The sequence below is a fragment of the Callithrix jacchus genome, chromosome 10 (genome assembly GCF_049354715.1).
Source record: "Callithrix jacchus isolate 240 chromosome 10, calJac240_pri, whole genome shotgun sequence".
NCBI classification, from domain to species: domain Eukaryota; kingdom Metazoa; phylum Chordata; class Mammalia; order Primates; family Cebidae; genus Callithrix; species Callithrix jacchus.
In genome coordinates this window covers 22289848-22317592 of record NC_133511.1, presented here as the reverse complement: position 1 = coordinate 22317592, position 27745 = coordinate 22289848, and the positions used below count along the sequence as shown (strand labels likewise).

The 27745-nt window shown below is 46.3% G+C and overlaps 1 protein-coding gene across 3 annotated transcripts in view; it reads right to left on the bottom strand.

The window, feature by feature from the left end:
* UBASH3B (ubiquitin associated and SH3 domain containing B) overlaps nt 1–27745 on the bottom strand; it is a 160284-nt gene that overhangs the window by 120921 nt on the left and 11618 nt on the right. Inside the window, exon 2 of one of the 3 annotated variants that reach the window (XM_035264899.3) lies at nt 12432–12544. The exons of the other annotated variants lie outside the window; for them this stretch is intronic. Within the exon in view, the coding sequence (XP_035120790.1) occupies nt 12432–12448 (17 nt within the window). The 5' untranslated portion in view covers nt 12449–12544. The remainder of the gene's footprint in view (nt 1–12431; nt 12545–27745) is intronic. 3 annotated transcript variants of the gene reach the window in all.

The window sequence follows — 27745 nt, the reverse complement described above, 5'->3', positions numbered from 1 at the left end:
GTAAGTTTCATTAAAATAACTCATCTACTTTTATTCAAATACCTTTTGAAGAAAATGTGATGACTACCATAAACAGAAAACTAGTACCACTTGCCATTAAAAAAAATAATAATACCAGCCAGGCGTCGTGGCTCACACCTGTAATCCAAGCACTTTGGAGGCCAAGGAGGGCGGATCACCTGAGGTCAGGAGTTCAAGACCAGCCTGACCAACATGGTGAAACCCCGTCTTTATTAAAAAAAAAATACTAAATTCTTGTTACATCCTCTTGCTGCCAGTGTTCTGAACCTAAGGTGTATAGCTCTCATAAAAAAGAGATTAACAAGTACTAGAGAGGTTTTAAAGATAAAAGGCTCTGAACTGAGCACCTCACCCTTTGTAATTAGAATTACAAAAAGAAAAATTCTTCATTATGTGATTCATCACTTCTCTATGTCATATTTGCATATCACTCAAATCAGGCCGAATGGCCCACCTGCTACCATCTGCACTCCCTAGTCCGCCTCATGATTGGCCTCCATCATTGCATCCCCAGACTTCGAATGTCACATATGAAAATTGTAGGCACAACACAACTGGGTGATTGACTGAATGAATGGATGCATCGCTTAGTCTCATTCTTTCTTTCTTTGTCTTTTTTTTCTTTGAGACTCCAGCCTGGACAAAAGAGGGAGACTCCAGGCTGGAGTGCAGTGGTGTGGTCTCGGCTCACTGTAACCTCTGCCTCCTGGGTTCAAGTAATTCTCCTGCCTCAGCCTCCTCAGTGGTTAGGATTACAGGCATGCACCACCACGCCTGGCTAATTTTTGTGTTTTTAGTAGAGATGGGGTTTCACCATGTTGGCCAGGCTGGTCTCGAACTCCTGACCTCAAGTGATCCGCCCGCCTCGGCCTCCCAAAGTGCTGGGATTACGAGCATGAGCCACCACGCCCAGTCATCATGCTTTATTTCAGTCTCATTTACAGGCTTATTTTTCTCCCATGACCCATGCCCACTCATCCCTCCATGACTTTGTCCATCCTGCCATCCTGTGCCCTCCATGGATTGTTTTCCTTTTCCTCCAACTGGTCAACTCCAAAATCTTCAAGTCTTAGGGTGTGTGATCTTCCCTTGATGGTTTCTCCTTATCACTCTGGGTTGAGAACAGACATTGTTCTCAGTGTGCCCGCCACACACTTATCACTTTATAATCACAAATGTATTTGTCCTTTCTCTCCCTACCAATCTCTGAACTCCTTGAGGGGAGGAATGTGTCTTCTATTTCTGTTGTCAGTACCTGGCATTAGTTGACACTCCATAGACATGTGTGGAATGAAAGCATCTCTGGCTATTTCCCCGTATTCTCCGATCGTACATGACAAACCCTGCCTTTCTCTTCTCGAGTTTAGCACATACTGTGTCTTTGACCAGAGTGCACTGGACAATATGCAAACTCTCTTCCACATTCGTGCTGAGAAGGCTCTCAGGGCCCATTCTCCAAGCCAAGGGTGCATTCCTTCCTCTCCGTTCCCACCATACCCCCTGAATATCACCTTTACTGTAGGGTGTATCCCACATCAGTGCAATTCTTTGTTTCTAAGCTGCTATGATTCAGTAAATTATGAGCTTCTTGTTTTTGTGTCTAGAGAATGCTTGGCATCTTTTTGTTGTTGTTGTGTTTTTTGAAACAAGAGTCTCATACTGTCGCCCAGGCTGGATGCAGTCGCACAATCTCGGCTCACTGCAACCTCCACCTTCTGGGTTCAAGCAGTTCTCCTGTCTCAACCTCCTTAATGGCTGAGATTAAAGGTATGTGCCACCATGCCCAGGTAATTTTTGTATTTTTAGTAGAGATGGGGTTTCACCATGTTGTTCAGCCTGGTCTCGAACTCCTGACCTCAGGTGATCCGCCCACCTTGGCCTCCCAAAGTGTTGGGATTATGGGCGTGAGCCACTGAGCCTGGCTTGGCATCTTATAGTGAGTAATCAATAGATATTAAATACTGCCTGAAGAAAAGAATGAATGTTTAGTAAGAATATATTTTACTAATGTTTAGTAAAAAAAATTCATCTTTCTTCTCTTAGCAATCCCAAAAGTCCCTGGAGTTGAGTTCAGTACAACCATAAAAATATTAAATTTGTTGCTGACATATATAGAGTACCTACTATCTGCCAGGAACTCTGTCACCATTATCTCATTTAATTATCCCTATCTTGTGAGGGCAGGTACTTCTATTGATGCCAATTTTCAAGTGAGGAAATATGGGTTTAGGGAGATTAAATCTTGTCCAAGATTACTTAAGTGGCAGAGCCAGCACGTGGAGTGAAGTCTGAAAAGTTCCAGTGTTCTCTTTTTTTTTTTTGAGACAGAGTTTTACTCTTGTTGCCCAGGCTGGAGTGCAATGGTGCGATCTCAGCTCCCTGCAGCCTCCACCTCCCAGGTTCAAGCGATTCTCCTGTCTCAGCCTCCCAAGTAGCTGGGATTACAGGTGCATGCCACCAAGCCGGGCTAATTTTTTGTATTTTTAGTAGAGACAAGGTTTCATCATATTGGTCAGGCCAGTCTCGAACTCCTGACCTCAGGTGATCTACCCACCTCGGCCTCCTGAAGTGCTGGGATTACAGGTGTAAGCCAAAGTGTCAGGCCTGCTCCAGTGTTCTTAACCACCACTCTGGCCTGACCTCTTGCAGTAGCAGCACACATCACCCTCAGTCGTCATTCCCACAACCGAGGCACAAAGATGTGAAATAAGGCGACAAGAGCTTACCCTGTCTGACCTACTGCCCTTCTTAATAATCAGAAGCCAGATCCTGGACAGATGGACCTGGGCCTGCCTGGGAGTAGCACTGATTGTGCCCTCTGAGAGCCCAACTAAGCCACCAAGCAAACCCTGCCCAAAGCACAGGACCCTGTCACAAACGGCCATCACAGGCTTTTGCTCAAGCCATGGGACTCAGCAAAATCGCCAGCTCCACACCTACCCAGCAGAAGGCCAGGCAAGGCAGCCTTTTCATTGATTCCCAAAATGTCTCTTTTTCATTTGTAAAATACCCACATTTTGACATTTTGGGATTTTCCCGTGTTAAGTGGTGGGTGGCTACAGCAATAACAGATGAACTGGTATCTTTGAAAGCTGAATAAAAACACTTTTCAATAAAGATTTTAAGCCTTCAATTGACTAAGGAGTTAACTGAGAGTCCAGCAGCACCCCAGTGGGAGAAAATATTGGCCCGGTTTTCAGAACTGCATTCTCTGCACGAGAGAAGAGGGGGTTACAGCTGCTCTTTCTTCACTCACAGCCCTGTGTTGAAAGCATCTGAGCTAACAAAGGCCAGTTTCCTCTAGTTTGCACCCAAGGAAGTCAGAGAAATGCTGCTTGGCTGCAGAAGTTTTTGTCCAGAAAAGAGTGGCTTTAACCTACAAAAGCCAGCTTCAAATAATTGTATAAAATTTGAGACGAAAGAAAAGGAATCAGAGCCACCTTCCTGCTTCTTGATGATGTTACCAGAATTCTCTGCAGGAAAGGCCCAGCAGAGGCACAGAGCAGAACACACGGCAATGTGGTTTCGTTTTCCCAGTGATGACCCTCTCAGGAGAAACACACCGTTTTGGAGAGAGGCAAACATCTCTGGACAACAAATTAACCATGACCTTTCATTTGCTGGAAATGAGCATCACCCAGGGGGAGAATCCTGTGTAGGGGAGGAATCCAGAAGACCTGGGGTTTGGTTCTGGCTTTACCACTCATTTGCTTCGTGGCCTTCAGTAAATCGTTTAAGCACCCTGGGCTTCAGCCTTTCACGGAAGAAGGGAGAGGATCCGGCCCAATGATCAAGTTCCCCAGCTCTGAAATACTGTGATATTCGTAGCATATTACGGAGCGCAAGATGGCAAGTCTGACTCAACTCTCCCAGGTTCTGCGCCCGAAGGAGAATCCTCTTCCAATAGCAGCTCGTACCACCCTCACCCATCATTCCTACAACTGAGGCACTAAGCTGTGAAATAAGGCGACCAGGATGAGTGTTGGAGGGAGCACAGCACTGTGTGTCTCTCACTGGCTCTCCGTGCATGTATATCTAAACTTTAGCAGCTGCTGGGCTGGTGACAGTCAGTCGATTCAGAGGCCAGAAGATATTGGCAATGGATGCTTGGGACAACAGCAGTTTGAGTATCAGGACCCCATCTCTGAGGCTGCTGAGACATCACAGAGGTTACCTGAACTGCAGATAGGGTAACACAATGCAACCACACCTCCTTCAAAACCATGAGAACATAATTCTACTTAGCATTTCACTTCATAAAACCAAAAATCAGATGGAAAGTCAGCTCAGAATAGTAGCTACCATTTATGGAGAGCTAACTATATGTAAGGCACCGTGCTAAGAACTCTACATGTATTATAATATATAATCCTCATTATATTTATATAGATAGATCGATTTTCCTCCCTGGTTCCTGGCTCATGACTCCCACAGCCCTTGAGTCTTTTGTAATAATGTTGAGTGCAGTAGGCCTCAGGAAACAGAATCTCTGTGACCTTCTCCACCCTCCTTTCACCTGCCCTAAGGCAGGACTTTAATCTTCCAAAGCAGGCCTCCGGTAGTAAGACCCTCTCCAGAGAAGTTCCCACCCTGGGGGAAGAAATATCGAGGTAATGAGGATTCCATGAAATTCCAAGACGAAGGGGTTTGGTGGACTGCCCACATGGAGGGTCCTGGAGGGTGGCACCAGGGGAGGTCATGGAAGCTCCATACCCCCTCCCCCATACCTCACCTTACACATCTCCTTAACTGTATCATTTGCAATATCCTTTATAGTAAATCAGTAAACATAAGTGAGTGTTTCCCTGAGGTCTGTGGAGCAAATTAATTGAACCAAAAGAGGGAGTTGTGGTAACTCCAACTTGAAGGCAGGCAGTCAGAAGTTTCAGAGGCCTGGACTTGCAACTGGTGTCTGAAGGAAACAGGGGCAGTCTGGGGCCTGAGCCCTCCCGCTGTGGGATCAGAGGCTATCTCCAGGTAGACAGTGTTGGAATTGAATTGGAGGACGCTAGCTGGTGTCCACTGCTTGCTGCGTGGGGAAAAACCTCCACGTGTGGTCACAGAAGCCTTCCTAAGTGTTGATGATTGCTGTTGTGGTGTAAGGGCAGAGGAAAAACAGTTTGAGAGTTTTCTGGAAAAAACCCACTATTTTACAAAAGAAAAAACAAAAGACTTTTCATCTCACTCTGCTATTCAGGACACAAAAATGTATGTGTAAGAATATTCATCTAAATAAAATGACCTGGTTTTCCAAAAATAGGAAACTGATTAAATAGTATATTCATGTACTAGAAACGCAGGAGAAATCATTTTAGACAAATAATTGATGGAAAAATGTTTAGACAAATAACTAGCGGCAAATTGTGAAGTAATAACCTCAACTTTGTTTCATGCAAATATGATTATAAATAATATGGTATTTGCTTGTTCTTTGTGTTTTTCCATATTTTTCAAAACTTACACAAGCATATATTACTTCTTACATTTTGGGGCTATTTAAAAGTCCTTCAGAAATAACCAACAGCAGCCAGGCACGGTGGATCAAACCTGTAATCCCAGCACTTTGGGAGGCTGAGGTGGGCAGATCATGAGGTCAAGAGTTCGAGACCAGCCTGGCCAATATAGGTGAAACCGTGCCTCCATTTTAAAAAAATAACTAAAATTAGCCAGGCATGGTGGTGTGTGTCTATAGTCCCAGCCACTTGGGAGGCTGAGGCAGGAGAATCACTTGAACCCAGGAGGTGGAGGTTGCAGTGAGCCAAGATCGTGCCATTGCACTCCAGCCTGGGCAACAAGAGGAAAACTCCGCCTCAAAAAAAAAAAAAAAGAAAAGAAAAAGACATAACCAAAAGCTGGCTGAGTGCAGTGGCTTATACCTGTAATCCCAGCACTTTGAGAGGCCAAGGCAAGCAGATCACCAGAGGTCAGGAGTTCGAGACCAGCCTGACCAATATGGTGAAAACTTGTCTCTACTAAATACAAAAATTAGCCGGGTGTGGTGGCACACACCTGTAGTACCAGCTATTCAGGAGGCTGAGACCGGAGAGTTGCTTGAATCAGGGAGGTGGAGGTTGCAGTGAGCCAAGACTGTGCCACTGTACTCCAGCCTGGGTGACAGAGCAAGACTCCCTCTAAAAAAAAAAAAAAGAAGAAGAACCAACAGCAAACTCCCATCCCTCTCAGTGTCTGGATCCTGAGGAGTGCTTTAACAGGCTCAGATCCTATACAGTTGACATCTCCCCAGTCAAAACCAAGAGGTCCCCTCAGCTTTTCCCTTTGTTCCTAAGGTATGCAGTGAATAAGTGGGAAAACAAGGCAGTAGAACTGTTCTTTCTCCAAGACTGGGGCACCGGCCACACCAATTGGCCTAGACCCCTATGTTCTAAAGAAGTCAGGCAGAGAAGCAAAAATAAAACCACTTAATAAAACAAAATTCATGTGTAACTTCTGCTCAGCTATTATGATCGTTATCATTATTATTAGGTATTTAAACGAGACACGGATGGCAGGATAGGGAGATAAGACAGTACAGAATTGGCTTCATGACTTGGAAAATTCTCTCATCTTGGAGACACAGGAGCACCAGGAAGAAGATGATCATGGAGAAATAGCAAGACAAGTTTTATGGTTGCTTTCTTAACATTTAAGACCATCTCCACCTTTCCAATAAATCTACCTCTCCACTGTCAACAGCATCCTTGGGTCCCGGCTAGGAGGAACGCTTGCTTCCAGATTGACACCCTGGAGTCAAGCCCTGTGCTTCCTCCCAGAATAACTGCACTTGAGTCCACTGCCCAACGCTCGACCATGCGCGTTGACCAGTCTACTCACATATTTCTCCTTGTGGCCTTTGTCTCTTCCTCGACATGACTCAGCTCATAAGAGAAAAAAAATCTGCTTGTCTCGGCTCCACTTCAGCTTTGTCTGGCAGACTTTTTGCTAAGCACTTAAGCAGCCCCAAATATCTTGTTCCCCAAAGGACTCCAAACCACTTAAGGCCATAGTTGGGATTGGACTTCCTCCGGGAGGAAGTGACCTGGGAAGAAACCTGCTTTTTAGTCTTTATTTTTCGTGAGCAGAAAAAGGAGAAGGGCCTGGTGGTCCTGCAGGGTGTGCCAGAAAGAGGGCCGGGCAGGCCTCGGTTCGGTACCCCCTTTGCTTCTCCCTGGCTGTGCGGGCTTGTGCAACTCACTCAACTTCTCAGAGCCTCAATTTTCTCCTCAATAAATGCTGGTAACATCATCTGTTCAGGCTTTGTCTTAATAGGGCTGCTATGAAGCTCAAGGAAGACCCCACGAGGTAGAAAATGCTTTGTAGAACAAAACAAACTATAAAAATGAGAGGTGCTGGCCAGGCGTGGTGGCCCATGCCGATAATCCCAGCACTTTGGGAGGCCAAGGTGGGTGGATCGCTTGGGTTAGGAGTTCGAGACCAGCCTGGCCAATATGGTAAAACCCCATCTCTACTAAAAAAAAACAAAAAAATTAGCCAGGCATGGTGGCATGCGACTGTAATCCCAGCTACTCGGGGGGCTGAAGCAGGAGAATCACCGGAATCCAGGAGGCGGAGGTTGCAGTGAGCCGAGACCGTGACATTGTACTCTAGCCTGGGTGACAGAGTAAGACTCTGTCTCAAAAAAAAAAAAAAAAAAAGAGAGAGGTGCTGTTGTTATCATGGGGATGGGTCTGGTTAAAACACTTTATATTTTGAAAACTCCACCTCTGCCTACAAATTGGAGTACTCACAGGCAGACACTTTCAGAGGGAAACCCTATTCTAGGCAGAGAATAGACAAAGATAAACAAATCATTTAACTCTACAGTATTTTTTGAGCACCTGCTCTGTGGCAAGCATTCTGCCAGGCAGGGAATCAGAGTAACGAATAAGACGTCAAGGTTTTTGCTCTCGGGCGTGGTAGCTCACACCTGTAATCCTAGCACTCTGGGAGGTCAAGGCGGGCAGATCACGAGGTCAGGAGTTTGAGACCAGCCCGGCCAGCATGGTGAAACTCTGTCTCTACTAAAAATACAAAAAAATTAGCCAGGCATGGTGGCATGTGCCTGTAGTCCCAGCTACTCGGGAGGCTGGGGTAGGAAAATCGCTTGACCCGGGAAGGTAGAGGTTGCAGTGGGCTGAAATTGTGCCACCGCACTCCAACCTGGGCGACAGAAGGCCCTTGTTTGTTTTCCTTTTTCTTTTTTTTAGGAAAAAAAAAAAAGAAACAAGGTCTTTGCTATCAGAAAGCTACATCCTGGGGGAGGGTATTTGGGACAGAGAATAAGCAAATAAAGAAGAAAAACAAGGTAAGTTCTCCTCCCACTGAAGGTACAATGGACTTTCACCCTCTCTATTTTCCTATTCTGAGGCTGCAGAAACATCAGCTGCAAACTTAATGTTAATCCAAGGAGAAGATCCAGACCGGTGGAAAAAAGATAGTACTTTCCTCTAGCCAGGGCAAGACACTGCAGTTTCAGACCACGGACATGTGAAGATATGTTGATGAACCAGAAGAATCAAGGGATGAAACATCTGGACAAATGATGTCTCAGTTATATAAGGATTTCCAGCCTCTGCTTGGAAGTCTTGTTGAAAATCTCTTAAAAAATGAACACAGGCCAGGCACAGTGGCTCACACCTGTAATCCCAGCACCTTGGGAGACCGAGGCAGGCAGATCCTGATGTCAAGAGATCGAGACCATCCTAGTCAACATGGTGAAACCCTGTCTCTACTAAAAATACAAAAAAACTTAGCCAGGCATGATGGTGTGTTCCTGTAGTCCCAGCTACTCGGGAGGCTGAGGCAGGAGAATTGCTTGAAACCAGAAAACGGAAGTTGCAGTGAGCCAGGATCGCACCACTGCACTCCAGCTTGGTGACAGAGCGAGACTCCATCTCAAAAAAATAAATAAATAAATAAATAATGAAAAAAAAAGAGATACAACCCTCCATTTCAAGTATAGACCTTATTTGAAATCTGGTTCACACACACAAAGAAAACGTTTTTTGCTTTTTTTAAATTATAAGGCAATTGAGGACATGTGATCACTGACTACATATTCGATGATATTAAATAATCATTTTTCTTTTGTGATAATGATTCTGTGGTCTTATTTTATTTTATTATTTTTACTATTTTTTTAATTAAATTTTTTTTTTAAGAGATGGGTTTCACCATGTTGGCCAGGATAGGATGGTCTCAATCTCCTGACCTCGTGATCCACCTACCTCAGCCTCCCGAAGTGCTGGGATTACAGGAGTGAGCCACCACGCCCGGCCTACTATTATTTTTTTGAGACAGAATCTCACTCTGTCCTCCAAGCTGGAGTACAGTGGTGTAATCTCAGCTCACAGCAACCTCCAACTCCTGGGTTCAAATGATTCTGCTGCCTCAGCCTACTGAGTAGCTGGGATTACCAGCACCTGCCACCACACCTGGCTAATTTTTGCATTTTCAGTAGAAATGGGGTTTCACCATGTGGGCCAGGCTGGTCTCGAACTGACCTCAGGTCAACCATCCACCTCAGCCTCCCAAAGTGCTGGGATTACAGGTATGGGCCACCCACCTCGCCCAGTCCTGTGGTCATTTTTTTTTTTTTTTTTTGAGACAGAGTTTTGCTGCTGTTACCCAGGATGGAGTGCAATGGCGCAATCTCAGCTCACTGCAACCTCCTCCTCCTGGATTCAGGCAATTCTCCTGCCTTAGCCTCCCGAGTAGCTGGGATTACAGGCGTGCGCCACTATGCCCAGCTAATTGTTTGTACTTTTAGTAGAGACGGGGTTCCACCATATTGACCAGGATGGTCCCGATCTCCTGACCTCGTGATCCACCCACCTCGGCCTCCCAAAGTGCTGGGATTACAGGCTTGAACCACCGTGCCCAGCCCCTGTGGTCATATTTTAAAGAGTCATAGTCTTTTAGAGACACAAACTGAAATACTTTCAAACTAAATGAGATATCTAAGATTTCCTTTTTTTGAAACAGGGTCTTACTCTGTCCCCAGGCTGGAGTGCAGTAGTGGCTTACTGCAGCCTGGACTTCCAGGGCTCAAGGGATCCTCTCACCTCAACCTCTCCTTCTACCTTAACCTCCCAAGTAGCCATGGCTAGCAGCATGCACCACCATGCCTGGTTAACTTACTTATTTTTTGTAGAGATGGGGTCTCACTATATTGCCCAGGCTGGTCTCAAACACCTGAGCTCAAGCAATTTTCTTGCTTTGGCCTTTCAGAGTTTTGGGATTACAGACACCTGCTACCATGCCCGGCTACTTTTTATATTTTCAGTAGAAATGTTTTAGGGCCATATCTGGCCCTAAAATTTAATTCAAAATAATATGGGGGAGGGTGGGGAAGAGAGTGGTACTGACGGAATAGGATCAGGGATGAATTGCTTGATGCATTTGTTTCATTATACTATTCTCAGTAGCTTAGGATAAGTTAGAAATTTTCCATTAATTTTTTTAATCAGTAATTTTTTGTATTTCTAATTACTATAGGTGACTGGTGAATTTTACAGAGCAGGCTTACCCAAGTGCTGGGCTTGGTGCAGCTCCCTCTTGGAGGGGAGAGGAGGCTACAAGGCAGCCCCCCAGAGCTGGGTTATTCCTCTAGCCCTGCCAGGAGAAAAAGAGAGGAGAGCCAGCCCCTAGTGTCCAATTACCATCTTTCTCAAAGAAGCTTTCAGTTAGAAAGAGATGTGCATCTCAGGCTCCAAGAACCAAATGAAGAAGAAAGAAGTGTTTCTCAACTTTTCACACGGAAAGATAAAAACTCGGGAAAGGTTGGGCTATGCCTCTAATCCCAGCACTTTGGGAGGCCGAGGCAGGTGGATCACCTGAGCTCTTGGCCAACATGGTGAAACCCCATCTTTACTAAAAATACAAAAATTAGCTGGGTGTGGTGGTGCCTGCCTGTCATCCCAGCTCCTCAGGAGGCTGAGACAGGAGAATTGCTTGAACCCAGGAGACGGAGGCTGCAGTGAGCCGAGATCGCACCACTGCACTCCAGCCTGGGCAACAAGAGCAAAACTCTGTCTAAACAAACAAACAAAACTCGGGAAAGGTAGACTGGAAAGAATATGAAATTTGGAGTCAGAAGATTAGAGTCACTCCTCGCCCCACAACTGGGACAAGCGAACTTCTCTGTGCCTCAGCATTCCCACCTATAAAATGGGAATATAGGCCAGGCATGGTGGCTCACTCCTGTAATCTCAGCACTTTGGGAGGCTGAGGCAGGAGGATCAGAGTTCAAGACCAGCCTGGCCAAGATGGCAAAACCCCATCTCTACTAAAAATCACAAAAAAAATTAGCTGGATGCAGTGGCAGGTGCCTGTAATCCCAGCTACTCGGGAGGCTGAGGCAGGAGAATCGCTTGAACCCAGGAGGTGGAGGTTGCAGTAAGCCGATATCACACCACTGCACTTCAGCCTGGGTGACAGAGCGAGACTCAGTCTCAAAAAAATAAAAATAAAATAAAATGGGAATATAACTACCATCCACAACAAAGAAGTGGCATGAGGGTGAGATGAGCTCTCATACAGGACAGTGAGAGGCAGCTTGGTGTCATGGGTCAGACTTGTGTCTGATGGTGGCTCCGTTGTACCAGCCACACAGTCAACTACTAAATAAATCAAAACTATTATAATTAATTATTTAAGAAAAAGCAGTTTGTCCAAGGCTCAGAGTGCATCAGCAGGGTACTGCACAGGAGGAGAATTTGCACTCGCTGTCCTTGCAGCGATCCCTCCGAGCTTCCCAAGTGGCTGTACTTAGGCAGATGATTCACAACCAGTGCTTTTTTGACAAGGCAGGGAGAACGGAGAGGAGATGGGCCAATCTTGTTCTGAGAGCTAGGCCACCCGGGGTGGCAGTGATGAGTCAGCCTTGCTGCTGCCACACTCAGCACACAAGGCTTCCCAAGCCTAGGCAAAGCATCGTGGATCGCAGACGCGCTGACCATGCAGCTGTGTGATGGCAACAGATGACTTGTCTCTCTGTATCTCTTCCCCAAAAGCACTCAGTAACCTAACAGGCTTCTACCAGCCTCAAAATAGAAGCATCTTTTTTTTAAACCCTAAAGGGACCAAGCAAGCCAGAGGGGTAAGCATGTGGGTTTGCATGCATGTGCCTCTGTGTGTGTGTGCGCGTGTGCGTGTATATGTGTGTGTGTGTGTGTGTGTGTGTGTGTACAGGAGGATGCATATGAATCTGTGTCTATTATCCCTGCAGGCAGCCTGCTAGCCCGGCGTTAGGGTGGAAGAACAAGGAACAGAACACTCAAACAGTGGATGACCAGGCCCCTTCTTCCCAGGACTTGGCTTTCTTTGGAGGGAAGCTTATCCACGTTCCCCAAGGACCTCCTTGCATATGTGATTTCAGAGTGGCCTGTTCAGTTGGCTTGTCCGGGACTTACTTTCTCAATCTCATCATTGCCTTTCTGTGTCCAAAAGCAAAGCAGCGGAGGTACAAGAAGGCAAAACTCCATTTCCTCTGTGAGCACTGTTCCTGTTTGACTGAGGAATCTGGCTGGAATAAGAAGAAACAGGGCCAGAGTTGGGATATATATGTAGAAACGTTGGATGGATTTTTAAAAATCAACGTCTTGGATTTTGCTGTAAGAATAATCACTTAGACATCCTACAGTGTTGGATAAGAAAACAAATGGAATGCTTGATTCACTCTATTATGCTTTTAAGTAACTATTACAATGAATGATTCATTAATTACTGTGAAAGAGCAAGGTTTCAACAAAAACAAATAGGAATAAATTGAATTTCTAGCCAAACTTCATCTGTTACCAAATAGCACCTAATCTAACTTTTATTTTGCTAAATAAAAAAGGACTTCGGTATCTTATTTCAGGTGTTGAAATGCCTTGGGTCTTGCTCTGGACAACACACTTCCCTAGGACAGGCTGCTCACACCATTTTGGCTTTGACACAGCAGCTCTGACATTAAAAAGCCCATAACTAACCATTTGTAACGTTTCAGAAAGAAGGTTAATTTGCCTTTTATGCATCCTTTACTCTGCTTTGGTTGTGGAGGAAACAATATAGGACTCTGGTTCTCCTTTCAAATCAGTTACACACAGAATAAAGGAAGAGCACTTGCTTAGAAGGCAGCAGGCCTCTCCTGGTCTCCTAACCAGTTACAAGCTGTGCTACTCTCAACAAGTCACTGTCCCACTCTGGGTCCCTATTTCCTCATCTGAAAATAAGGACTTAGTTTAGGTGTCCTTCCCAGCCCCTTTGATCTTCACAATCACTCCCTGAAGCATATCGTTCAGGAAGTTTTATGTGAAGCTGAAGATCCAGAATCCTACAGATCAAGAGCCAGCAAACTACAGCCCGGGGCAGGTCCAGCCCACCTCTTGCTTTTGTACAGCCTGTGAGCTAAGAATAGTTTTCACATATTTAAGTGGTTAAAATAATTGGCCACGTGTGGTGACTCACGCCTGTAATCCCAGCACTTTGGGAGGCGGAGGCAGGTGGATCATGAGGTTAGGAGTTCGAGATCAGCCTGGTCAACATGGTGAACCCCCATCTCTACTAAAAATAAAAAAAAATTAGCCAGGCGTGGTGGCAGGAACCTATAATCCCAGCTACTCAGGAGGCTGAGGCAGGAGAATCACTTGAACCTGGGAGGCAGAGGTTGCAGTGAGCTGAGATCATATCACTGCACTCCAGCCTGTGCAACAGAAAGAGACTCCATCTCAAATAAAAAAAGAGAAAAGAAAAAAAAAAATCAAAAGAAGAACGACATGTTGTAAGTGATGAAAATTATATAAAATTAAAATTTCAGTGCCCACAAATAAACTTTCATTGGAACACTGTCATGCTTATTTGTTTATAAATCATCCCTATCTGCTTTTATACTGCAAAACAGCAGAGTCGAGAGACCACCACGGAGACCACATGGTCAGCAAAGCCTGAAATACTTACTCTCTGATCATTTACAGGGTTTGCTTGTCCTTGCTCTAGATCAAGGTGTCGCCAACTTCAGTGTATATCCCAGTTACCTAAGGATCTTATTAAAGTGGAGATTCTACCTTAGTGGTTTGGGGTAGAACTGAGATTCTATGTTTCTAACAAGCTGCTGGATGGTATCAAAAGGGCTGGTCTGAGGACCACATTTTGAGTGGCAACGCTAGGCTCTCTCGCACAAATCTGGTTATGCCGTGAACTTGCTCACCACCTTCGGCGCCTTTCCAGAACCTTTAAAATAAACTGAGACTCCCAAGTACAATGTGATTGTCTCCAGCTTCTCCAGTCCACTGCCCCAAACACACTCCCCTGGTGCACCATGATTTCTCATCCATCTCGCCTATGCAGGCACTGACCTCTTCGCCTATACTATCACCCCTCGCCCCACCCCTTCACCCTCAACATGTACAACTGCCCAACTTCGTGTCTTCCCAACCTCAGCTCAAGTGGCACCTCCTTGGAGTGGATCCTTCCCAGGTCCCTAAGTCTTGTGCTTTCTGGGCTACGCGGCTTTTAGTGACGTCGCTTAGTACCTAATGGACCTCTTCACAGCCTGAATTACGTGGTTATGATACTGAGACCCTTACGCAGAGGTGTCCTTGTTTATTCCTGCATATCCAGTAGCCAAGCACAGTTCTTGGTACCTCATGGGGTATACGCATGTTATTTGGAATAGAACAAATGAAATGCCCAAGATCATGCAGCAAATCAAGCAAAAAGCTGGGACTAGACCCCATACTTTCTAAATCCTGGTGTGTGGTTCCTTTTCCCTAAGCCATGCCTCATAAGTGGATGCTCATTCTCCTAACTGATGGAGGAATTTGTTCCATAGCATTCTAAACTCTGAATGCTCTGAAACTCTTAGAGAGTTTGGGAATGGCAGCCCCTCCCATTGACTGACTACTTTGTGGAGCATAGGGGTCAATCAGCTCCTGAAAACACACCTTTCAGCCTCTGGGCAGCGGGTCCTGGGATGATGGTGGCAGTGCCTGCCGGATCATCAAGCATACTAGTGAGTCATGTGGAAGTGACCCCACGGGAATAGTGAGAGATCTAGGAAAGAGATTCGGCCTGTACCACCTGTACAACCAAAGGCTGTGGGCATTTCCCTTCTCATTTCTTGTGGTCTCTATTTTCTTATTGGACACCTGGACCCAAAGGAACATGGGTCAGCCAGACAGATCTAGGCTGAGCACAGCCACGATGGAAAGAAGGGCAGAGAGCATGGTCCCCCCACTGCTAGCTGACAGGTTGTGCCCCCTGCTAACTGACAGGGGTGTGGGAGGATGCAGTGGGGTCCCACCTGGCCTCAAATTCCCACCATTCAGTTCATATAGGTATTCTATCCAGAAGGTCATTGATGGCTGATACAAACTGAACCAAATTGTTTCCTCTTAAAATTCATATATTGAAGCCCTAACCTTTAATATGATGGTATTTGAAGATGGGGCCGGCTAAGCACAGTGGTTCCCTGTAATCCAAGCACTTTGAGAGGCCGAGGCAGGTGGATCACCTGAGGTCAGAGTTTGAGATCAGCCTGACCACCATGGAGAAACCCGGTGTCTACTAAAAATAGAAAATTAGCCGGGCATGGTGGCGGGCTCCTGTAATCCCAGTCACTCAGGAGGCAGAGGCAGGAGAATTGCTTGAACCCAGGAGGTGGAGGTTGTGGTGAGCCGAGATTGTGCCATTGCACATTTGCCTGGACAAAAAGAGCAAAACTCCGTCTCAAAAAAAATAAGAAGCAGAAGATGGGGCCTTTGGGAGGTAATTAGGGTTAGATGAGGTCATGGGAGGAATGCTAATGATGAGATTAATGCCCTTGACTGGGCGCAGTGGCTCACACCTACAATTCTAGCACTTTGGGAAGTGAGGCAGACAGATCACCTTAAGTCAGGAGTTTGAGGCGGCAGCCCAAGCTAAGGCAGTATAGCCTTCTTTCATAGGTTAGTTGATCAGTTTCCATTTCCTTCAACAAACCTTTATTAAGCTCATGAAGGCAGAGACAAGTTCAGTTTTGCTTACCATGATCTTCCTAGCATAGGATATATGAAAGAATAAATGTTAATAAAAGGTTATTAAAGAGATGAATAAATGAAATGACTGTTTACTGTGTACCAGGCACCCCACAAAGGGCTAGTGAAAGAGGAAAGACTAAGACACCATCTCTCTAAGGAGTCACAGTCTAGTCTGGAAAACTGACATAAGCTGACCTTGTTGATATGATAATGGTAAGTGCTCCACCAGAGGCATGGCATCAGGTCCTACAATGCTCCAGGGCAGCACAGATGCACATAAACACATTCCGCCTCGAGATGGGAATGTAGTATGTAGAGGAGTTAGGAATGGACAATGCAACCTCAGAAATTTTCTCGAAGGAGAGAATATTTGAAAAGAATGTACAGTACTCCTTTGATATCCATGGGGGATTGATTCCAGGACCTCCCTCGGATACCAAAATCCTCAAGTCCTTGATATAAAATGGTGTAGGATTTGCATATAACCCATGCACATCCTCCTGTGCACTTTAAATCATCTCCATCTAACACAACACAGAAGCTATGTAAATAGTTGTTATACTGTATTGCTTAAAAAATAATGACAAGAAGGCTGGGCGCGGTGGCTCAAGCCTGTAATCCCAGCACTTTGGGAGGCTGAGGCGGGTGGATCATGAGGTCAAGAGATCGAGACTATCTTGGTCAACATGGTGAAACCCCGTCTCTACTAAACGTACAAAAAAATTAGCTGGGCGTGGTGGCGCGTGCCTGTAATCCCAGCTACTCAGGAGGCTGAGGCAGGAGAATTGCCTGAACCCAGGAGGCGGAGGTTGTGGTGAGCCGAGATCGCGCCATTGCACTCCAGCCTGGGTAACAAGAGCGAAACTCCGTCTCAAAAATAAATAAATAAAATAATAATAATAATAATGACAAGAAAAAAATCTGTCCATGTTCAGTACAGATGCAATTTTTTAATATTTTTCATTTGCGATTGGTTGAAATCACACATTCAAAACCCATGGACATGAAGGGCCAACTGTATAACACTTCATCTAAGAGAAAAATGTACCCAGGAAGATATCCATGGATTCATCAACAAACATAAGCAAAACCCAAAGGCACTGAAAATGCAGGGGCTTGAGTGACAAAGGCGGCTTTCATAGAGGTGGCTGAGACACAGAAGGGCCTGGGGGTGGGAGGCAAAGGTGAGCAGGAAGGGCCAGAAGGCGATGCCAGGAAACACAGAAGGAAGCCTAAGGGAAAGACAGAGACAACAATTCAATAGTGCAGAGAAGCTGGAATGTCACTATTTAGGTTTTTTTTTTTTTAAGACAGGGTCTGGCTCTGTCACCCAGGCTGGAGTGCAGTGGTACATTCTTGCCTCACCGCAACCTCCATCTCCTGGGCTCAAGCGATCCTCCCACCTCAGCCTCCAGAATAACTGAGACTACAGGCCTGCGCCACCACACCCAACTAGTTTTTGTATATATTTTTCTTGAGATGGAGTTTCACTCTTGTTGCTCAGGCTGGAATGCACTGGTGCAATCTCGGCTCACTGCAACCTCTGTCTCGCAGGTTCAAGGGATTCTCCTGCCTCAGCCTCCTCAATAGCTGGGATTACAGGTGCCTGTCACCACGCCTGGGTGATTTTTGTATTTTTAGTAGAGATGGGGTTTCACTGTGTTGGCCAGGCTGGTCTCGAACTCCTGACGTCAAGTGAACCGCCTGCCTCCGCCTCCCAAAGTGCTGGGATTACAAGCGCCTGCCACCCTACCCAGTCAGTTTTGTATTTTTTTTTTTTTTTTAGTAGAAACAGAGTTTTGCCTTGTTGCCCAGGCTGGTCTCAAACTCCTGGGCTCAAAACGATCCTCTTACCTTGGCCTCTCAAAGTGCTGAGATTACAGGCGTGAGCCACCACACCCAGCCAAAAAAATTTTTTAATGTCACTTTGCAAGGGCAGTTAGGGTAAGGTGGGAAAGCTGAGGGGTCTAAAGCCAGATGAATGTATGTGCATTGGCACAGTCACTTCTGAGTGAGATAAATCCTTTAACGTATCTGTCTTGCTTTTCTCATTTGTAAAACAGAAGCACTGCTTACTACTTTCCTCAGGATTGAGAAAAGAGTAAAATAGTAGGTTCACAACACATAGTAGGTTCACAACAAATGTAAGCTCTCACTCTCTACTTAATTATAAAGAAGTTCCAAATACCCTGCAGTTCTAACATGGTCCGCTGCAAACTGGAGGAAAATGGGCTCTGCCTTCAGCAGGTAGCTCCTTGTTTTGTGATTGTTTTCTGTTTATGTGTCTATCCCCTTCCCAATCTCAGGAATTCACTGGGGCCAGGATTCCATCCTGTTTATCTCCGGGGGCCATGGACCCACAGTGCTTGGCTCCTCAGAGGTGCTCCTTGCAGCTTTGAAGAACTAAATTGCACAGATGGGCAAGGCAGACATAAACCGTCTTACCCCAAGTCACAGGATGGGTCGGCGGCTGAGCTAGTTCTAAACTTTGACCTCACAGTCCATTGATTTCATGATGCCACATGGTCTCAAACCAAACAGAACAAAGACTCTGATCTCATCCAGTGACATCTAAATTCCTCTCCAAATCCCCACCAAATGGGAACTGCCACAGAACACTGAGCATCTGTGTCACCTTTCTCTTTCTCAGAATGGCATCCACACTTTCACAGAGAGGAACAGAATCAACACTCAAAACAACTCTTGAAACACTTTCCTGCAATGTGGTTCTCTAAACACAGGAAACAGCAGCTGGCTGCATTGCCGGTAATGCTTATTTGCCAGTCAGGGTGCTAGAGCTCTGCGTGCAAGTTTAAAGCTGCGATCCAGGAACAAAAATAAACCAGCAAGGCACCGTAAACATGGATCTAATGAAAGGTTTTCGGAGCCAGGAAAACCTGTGTTGGGGACTCAGCTCTGCCACTTCATCATGGTGCATGCTTAATAAACTCAGTTTCCTCAGCTGTAAAATGGGTTTATTAATACCAACTGCAGGCCAGGAGCAGTGGCTTATGCCTGTAATCCTAGCACTTTGGGAGGCCGAGGCGGACAGACGGATCACCTGAGGTCAGGAGTTCGAGACCATCCTAGCCAACGTGGAGAAACCCCATCTCTGCTAAAAATACAAAAATTAGCTTGGCGTGGTAGAGCATGCCTGTGATCCCAGCTCCTCAGGAGGCTGAGACGGGAGAATCGCTTGAACCCAGGAGGCGGACATTGCAGTGAGCCGAGATTGTGCCACTGCGCTCCAGCCTGGGCCACAGAACAGAGAGTCTATTAAAAAAAAACAAAACTAACTGCAGAGGTTTCATGTGCTGAATAAGAAGACAATGTTTGTAAGGCGCCATGGTTTATGACTGGCACCTAAGAGATGACTCAATGGTATTTACCTCCAACACCTTTGCGAATCTAATAGGAATTCACCTGACAACATCCAGCTCTTCAGAGGAATGAGGGGCCCCCAACTGGAGTTATTCACTAGCTCCTTCATGATTCCATAGCACCATTTACATCTCTGTGTTTGTGTGCACTTAGCAGACTGCTAATATACTTATTTGGGTTTCTTTTTTTTTAATTTTAATTTCATTTTTATTTTTGTCTCCCCTACTAGACTGGGAGCACCCAGGTGGCAGCTCATTCTTTATCCGTATCTGTTTCTTGTGATCCTAACAGGGCACACACTCGATAAATACGTGTGGGGAAAAACAACAGCAAAGCCCCATTGACAGGAAATTAGTGGAAGGAAGAAAAAGAGGCATCCTGAACCCTTGATATGCAGCTCTAAAAAGATACTCTGATATTCTGGCAGGAGTCCAGCAGTAAACTGAGAGAGGCTGAAGAAATTTGTGAGTACTTCCTTCATCATGATTTTCTCTCTCTTTTAATGTAGAAAACCCCGTCTGCAGAAAGAGCAATTCCAGAGCAAAGAGGACCAAACAAGGAAATAGCCTTGGACTCTTTAGCAACAAGTGTTGTAATACACATTCTCTCCATCATCAGAAATTGCAGCGACAATAGAAAGAGCACCAGCCCTTCTGGAACTTTCTATGGTAAGGAGTTAAAGGCTGCCTAAGGCTATTCCTCTTACTGCTGAAAACTTCAGCCTACTAACTCTGTTACAAATTCAAATCCTCCTGAGCCTCAAGTGCCTGATTCCAGTTCAACAACAGTTCCTTTTCTTCCTCCTAAGGTGGCTGTTCTGCCCTGGCTCGGTTACACAGGTTTCCAGCTCCTTTGCTGCAGCCTCGCTCAGCAGTAACCCCTTCCCAAAATGCTGAGCACAACTCACTGTCACATGCCCAGAGGCCAGACAGTGGCTGGTACAAACCAGTGAATGCTTGCTCAACCAGCAAATGCTGAGGGCTCATCTCTCCTGAGGCCACTGCTCAATTCCATCAGTTCATCACTGCACATCCCCTCAGCCCTGGGGTATGGATAATCCATCCCTAACCAACCTAAGAATCATGCCTATGAAAGCAGCTATCCAGAAGCTGATCCATAAAGGACACCCCTAGAGGCCATGTCCCCCCTGCAGGCTGGCCCAACCTGGTCCCCCAGGGACTTCAGGTTTGCTCCTGACTCCAACACAGAGTACTTGGGTCCTTCTGAGGAGGCTGATCAGGAAGCTCTGCTGCGCTCGTCACCCAGAACCAGAGAAAACACTCCCTGAGGAGGTCGAGCACCTGCACTTGGGCCAATGGTTTCCAAAAGTTTTTTCTTGTATACTGAAATCTGACCCTGCCCCCAGCAATTATAACCACTCATTAAAGCTCACAAAAATAGGCCAGGCATGGTGGCTCATGCCTATAATCCCAATACTTTGGGTCAGGAGTTTGAGACCAGCCTGGCCAACATGGTGAAACCCCGTCTCTACTAAAAATACAAAAAATTAGCTGGGCATGGTGGTGTGTGCCTGTAATCCCAGCTACTCAGGAGGCTGAGGCAGGAGAATTGCCCGAACCCAGGAGGCGGAGGTTGCAGTGAGCTGAGATCACGCCATTGCACTCCAGCCTGGGTAACAACAGTGAAACTCTGTCTAAAAAAAAAAACACAAAAATTAGCTGGGTGTGGTAGTGCACACCCAACTCCACAGGAGGTTGAGGCAGGAGAATCACTTGAACCCGGGAGGCAGAAGTTTCAGTGAGCCGAGATCGTACCACTGCACCCCAGCCTTAGGTGACAGGAAGAAAAAAAGTTGACAAAATAGGCATCCGCTTTTCAGATGACAGCCCTTTCACTATCAGAGGAGAGATACCCTCGCTCCCTCTCTATCATATCACATTACGTTGAAGTCATCTGCTTGAGTCTGTCTTCTCCAAGAGGTTGTGCACTCCTTGTGGTCAGGGTCTCATTCATGACTGTACCTTCAGAATGTGACACAGTCCCAGATGCCCAGCACAAAGTCACTGCTCAGTAAATTTTTGTTGGACTAACAGGACCCTGGTTCCACCCTGCCTCAACACCTTCCTTATCTCTGCATGTCTCCTCCAGACTAAACATCAGTAGCCCGGACGACCTGTTTCCCAGGACAACGCAGGACAGTGGCTGGTGCCCCAGAATGCAGAAGATGGAAAGAGAACATTAAAAAACCAAACAACAAAAAGCAAACAAAAAAAAAAAAAACTTCAAATACTGAGATTCCATCCCCACATCCTTCGGAGCCAGCTGCACAGCAAACAGCAGCCGTCTGTTTACTCACGTCCCCTGGGACTCATCCCATTTGGAAGCCTTCACCAGTCACCCACCATGCGGGGCCATCTCGCCGAAGCAGTTTTCCTGGTGTCCTGCTGCTCTTCCTCTGACGCCCATCTCCTGCTCCATTGGTCTGTGGGCTGGCAGACACAGGCCGGAACAGGACAGCCCACTTGCGGCCTCCCTGCCAAGGCCTGATGGATAAAGTGATACCGGGAGATCTGTGGCGCCTGAGGCGGCCAGACAGCAAGGGGACACAGCTGCCTGTTCAGCCTTCCATTTGTAGGCCTGTGGTCTTACATTTGGAGGAAGATAAGAACTTCAGATATTCTCCTCCATCCTGATGTAGAAAAGTCACTGCAGGTCTGAGGCCTGACATCCCGGGAGAGTCATCTTAATTGATCAGTGGATTTTCAAGACCTACCTAGAAGTTCCCACAGGGAACTTCTGTTATTACCACTGCACTGCTGATGTGTTATGAATTCTCCTCTTTTCTGAGACAGTCTTGCTCTGTCACCCAGGCCGGAGTGCAGTGGTGTCATCACGGCTCACTGTAGCCTCGCCTTTCCCAGGCTCAGGTGATCTTCCCACCTCAGCCTCCCTAGTAGCTGGGATTACAGGTGTGCACCACCATGCTGGTTAATTTTTATGCATTTTTTGCAGAGATTTTGCCATGTTGTCCAGGCTAGTCTCAAACTCCTGGCCTCAAGTGATCTGCCTGCCTCAGCCTCCCAAAGCGCTGGGATTACAGGCATGAGCCACTGCACCTGGCTCATGGATTTAAATTGACAAGACAGTAGCTCTGAACTTGCAAGGCCAGGCAGAAGGTGGGAGTGAGGTAGCTCCTACTGCACACTGAGGAGGAGCACTGCTCCACACTCCTAAGCCAGCTCCCAGCATCTCTGTGCCCCTCCTCAGAACACTCATCACACAAACGGAATGCTATTTAAATTATTCCTACTAGCAGGGTGTGATGGCTGACACCTGTAATCCCAGCACTTTGGGAGGCCAAAGCGGGCAGGAGTTCGAGACCAGCCTGGCCAACATGGCGAAACCCCATCTCTACTAAAAATACAAAAATTAGCCAGGTGTGGTGGAGCACATCTGTAATCTCAGCTACTCGAGAGGCAAGGGGAGGAGTATCGCTTGAACCGGGGAGACAGAGATTGCAGATAGCCACAATCCCGCCATTGAACTACAGCCTGGGCAACCGAGCTTGGTCTCAAAAAATAAACAAATGAATAAAAAAATAATAAATTATTCCTAGGCTCCAGGTTTTGAAGATGTTGGGGAGGAAACTTAGAAACATACTCTTTTTTTTTTCTTTTTTTTTTTTTTCCTTGAGTCGGAGTTTCGCTTGTTACCCAGGCTGGAGTGCAATGGCGCGATCTTGGCTCACCGCAACCTCCGCCTCCTGGGTTCAGGCAATTCTCCTGCCTCAGCCTCCCGAGTAGTGGGATTACAGGCACGCACCACCATGCCCAGCTAATTTTTTGTATTTTTAGTAGAGACGGGGTTTCACCATGTTGACCAGGATGGTCTCGATCTCTTGACCTCGTGATCCACCCGCCTCGGCCTCTCAAAGTGCTGGGATTACAGGCATGAGCCACCGCACCCCGCCTAGAAACACTCTTACCAAAAGACTTAGAATAAGCTTATTAACATACCCAGAGTCCCCATCTGCACGCAACGCTGTGAGCCCACCCACCATACCTTCCATTTATCATGCACTTAAGGTCAGACTCTGCACTCACCATTGTTTTTTTTTTTTTGAGACAGAGTCTCGCTTTGTCACCAGGCCCCAGGTTGGAGTGCAGTGGTGCGATTTTGGCTCACTGCAACCTCTGCCTCCCAGGTTCAAGCAGTTCTCCTGCCTCAGCCTCCTGAGTAGCTGGGACTACAGGTGCGCGCCACCATGCCCAGCTAATTTTTGTATTTTTTTTAGTAGAGACGGGGGTATCACCATGTTGACCAGGAGTCTCGAACTCTTGACCTTGTGATCCGCCCGCCTCGGCCCCCCAAAGTGCTGGGATTACAGGCGTGAGCCACCGCTCCCAGCCTCCATTCTTATACGTATTACCTCATCTAATCATTGTAACAATTCCTTGAGGCACAGACCATTATCTTCATTTAACAGAAGACAAAACTGAGCTTATAGGGATCTAGTAACCTAAGTGGAGTAGGAATTTGAATGTATTATCAGTTTGATCATACACTCAAGTACCAGACACACCATGTGCATTCTGCCCCAGGAGCCCCTTCTTAAGACCACAGAATAGGAACAGGCTCCCTATTTCTACTACGGAGGTTCATCTGGCAGCAGCATGTGGAGGCTAGGATAGGTGGTCGGCAGAGACCTGGTGCTCTGAGGCTCGTAAGTACGATCCTGCGCCCATCTTCTCACAGCTGGGAGCTGAGATGGGCAGGGTGTATATACACACACGCATGTTTACACTGAGAAACACACACACTCTTCCAGAAAGTGTGACAACATCTTTCCAACTCCAGATCACATCACTAGACAGCCAACCACATGGCATTTAGCTGGGGCCAAGCCAAAGACCAAACCAATGGGCAAGTCGGCTGCCCTCTTGACCCCCGTTCTGTGTAATCTAGGGACTTCACATCATGTATTTGGATCTCAAGTTTCCTTCCTTCTGCTATCAAACCTTACTGAACAGCAGTCACATGTCAATACCATGGATGCTGATTAAGAACTCTCAAGGGTGGAGTTGACTGCCTGGGGTTTGCATCTTGGTTTCTACCACTTTCTAGCTGTGTGATGTTGGGCAAGTTAAAATCTCTGTGCTTCAGTTTTCTCATCTGTGCAATGGGTATAATAATAGTTCCTACCTCATAGGGTTGTTACGACAAATAAACAAAATAATATATATGTAAAGTGTTTAAAATATCGGCTGGCACACAGTAGGTACCCAGTGAATGTTAGCTATGAATACCTGGTGCTTGGGTTGGGAATGGTAAGGGTAACAAGTTAGCAACAGAAATGTCATGAACGCGGGAGAAAGGCAGACCAAGCACTTACACAGGCACATGCCGCAGCTGACAGAATAATAGATACCAAAGTTGTCCATGTCCTAATCTGCAGACCCTGTGACTATGTGACCTTGCATGGCAAAAGAGACTTTGCAGATGTGATTCAGCTAAAAAGCTTGAATTGGGAAGATAAAATCATTAGGTCCCTTATAAGGAAAAGAGTAAGGCAGGAGAGTCAGAGACAGAGAGGGGAGGTGATCATGAGGAGGAAGAATTGGAGTGATGTACTTGAAGATGGAGGAGGAAGGGGCCACCAGCCAAGGGATGCAGGCGGACTCTAGAAGAAAGTCAAGGAAACACATTCTTCCCAGGAAGAACCCAGTTCTATTGACCCATTGACACTAGCCCATGATACCCATTTCAGACTTCTGACTTCCCAACTGAATAAATGTGAATGCATGTGTGTTTTGTAAGCCACTGAATTCGTAGTAATTTGTAAGAGCAGCCACAGGAAGCTACTACACATGCTTTTGGCTATATTTGCTGAATTTCACAAAGCCTCCTGTATTTCACAAAAGTCACTTGCTAACTCATTATGACTCATGTCCCTACTTCCCAAAAGAGATAAAAGTGAAAATTTAAGCTTCCAGAAGGATGTGTTTACTTTCTTGGAGATGGCTTCTCGAGTGACTCCTTCTGTTCCTCACCCTGATGGAATTAGCCTCTCTGAAACCATGGCGCTTGGCAAGGAAGAAGACTAGAATAACCCACTAAACATCATACAAAATCAACAGTCCACAGGCTTTCTGGGAGAGCCTCAAAGTACCGGGACCCAATTGTTGGTAACAAATAATAGTATCACTTTGCATGTACATGACTTTTTGTGGTTTTTATTACTTTTATATCCATTGCCTCATTTTGATGCAGCCACCTATAGAAATAACACTCAAAACCCCATCCTCAGAAAGTGACAGATCCAGGACTTGAGCTGAGTCTTTTTTCTCTAAGGCCAATTTTCTTTCTGCTGTAGCAGAATATGGCTTGTTCTTACCTTCATGGATGGGTGACTGAGACCACTGTCAATCCCTTCAATATCCTGTCACTGGTGCAAGAGGCACTTTCTCACCCAAGCATCCCACCCACCTAGAAAGGTGACCACTCCCATGGCCCACAGACAGGTTAGTCTTCTACAGGCTGAGATGCAAACAAAAGGCCAGGAGCAGGAAAGGAGCAAAAGGAACAGACAGAGAAACCATATGAAAAGGCTCATTTGGACAAAAGATCCTCCATTGCATTCCTCCAGAAAACAGCCAAAATCTTATTAGAAAGCTGTCTTAGCTAGGTGTGGTGGCTCACGCCTGTAATCCCAGCACTTTGGGAGGCCAAGGTGGGAGGATCACCTGAGGTCAAGAGTTGGAGACCAGCCTGGCCAACATGATGAAATCCCTTCTCTACTAAAAATACCTGAAAGTCATGTGGGCTCAAGGAAAAAAAAAAAAACAATACAAAAAAAAACTAGCCTGGCATGGTAGTCCCAGCACTTTGGGAGGCCGAGGTGGGAGGATCACCTAAGGTCAGGAGTTGGAGACCAGCCTGGTCAACATGGTAAAACCCCATCTCTACTAAAAATACAAAAAAAATTAGCCTGGCATGGTGGCAGGTGCCTGTCATCCCAGCTACTTGGGAGGCGGAGGCAGGAGAATCGCTTGAACCTGGGAGGTGGAGGTTGCAGTGAGCTACGACCTCACCATTGCACTCCAGCCTAGCAAACAAGAACAAAACTAGAAAGAGAGAGGGAGAAAGGAAGGAAGAAGAGAAGGAGAGAGAGAGGGAGGGAGGGAAAGAAAGAGAGGGGAGGGGAGGGGAGGGGAGGGGAGGGGAGGGGAGGGGAGGGGAGGGGAGGGGAGGGGAGGGGAGGGGAGGGGAGGGGGAGAAAGCTGTCTGTAGGTGCCTGGACTCAGAGAAGTAGCATGATGTGGAAAAAAGAAACCACGGTCTCAGCTGGGCGTGGTGGCTCACGCCTGCAATCCAAGCACTTTGGAGGCCAAGGTGGGCGGATCACCTGAGGTTGGGAGTTCAAGACCAGCCTGACCAACATGGTGAAACCCCATCTTTAAAAAAGAAAAAGAAAGAAAGAAACCACGGTCTCAACTGAGAAGGCTAAGCTCTGGTTTCTATCACAGACGAGCCGTATGGGATCCTGAAAGTATTTCATTTTCTGGTCTCATTTTATTTAAGTGTAAAGAAAAAGGGTGCTGGATGAAATGAGCCCTACTAGCAATTCCAGCTAGAGGTTTCTGAGTAACTACCTCTGGAGGTTTCTTCCAAGCAGAATCTTCCACTTGGGGTGTAATATTAAATCATTTGAACTGTCGGCCTTCCCAGACTTTTTCCTTTCCTCTCAAACCAAAGAGTATTGTTCCTGTCTTATTGGTGCTGCAGATGTAATCATGTGTCCGTGCCTGGTTTATGACCCTCACCCTCCCATACGGATGTGTCTTCTGTCTTTGTCTCTTGCGCCACATTTACCACGCTTTATCATAATCTTCTGTCTTCCACCCTAGATTGCCAGTTTCCTGACGATAGAGATTATATCTAATTATCTTTATACTCTCAACTCCTGTTATAATAGGATATTAAAGTTGCACACAGGCCGGGCGCGGTGGCTCAAGCCTGTAATCCCAGCACTTTGGGAGGCCGAGGCGGGTGGATCACGAGGTCAAGAGATCGAAGCCATCCTGGTCAACATGGTGAAACCCCGTCTCTACTATAAATACAAAAATTAGCTGGGCATGGTGGCACGTGCCTGTACTCCCAGCTACTCAGGAGGCTGAGGCAGGAGAATTGCCTGAACCCAGGAGGCAGAGGTTGCGGTGAGCTGAGATCGCGCCATTGCACTCCAGCCTGGGTAACAAGAGCGAAACTCCGTCTCAAAAAAAATAATAATAAAATAAAGTTGCACACAAATGTGTGAAGTGTCTGTACAGCATATACATACATATATAGAGAGAGATAGAAAGAATGGGCTGGGTGCAGTGGTT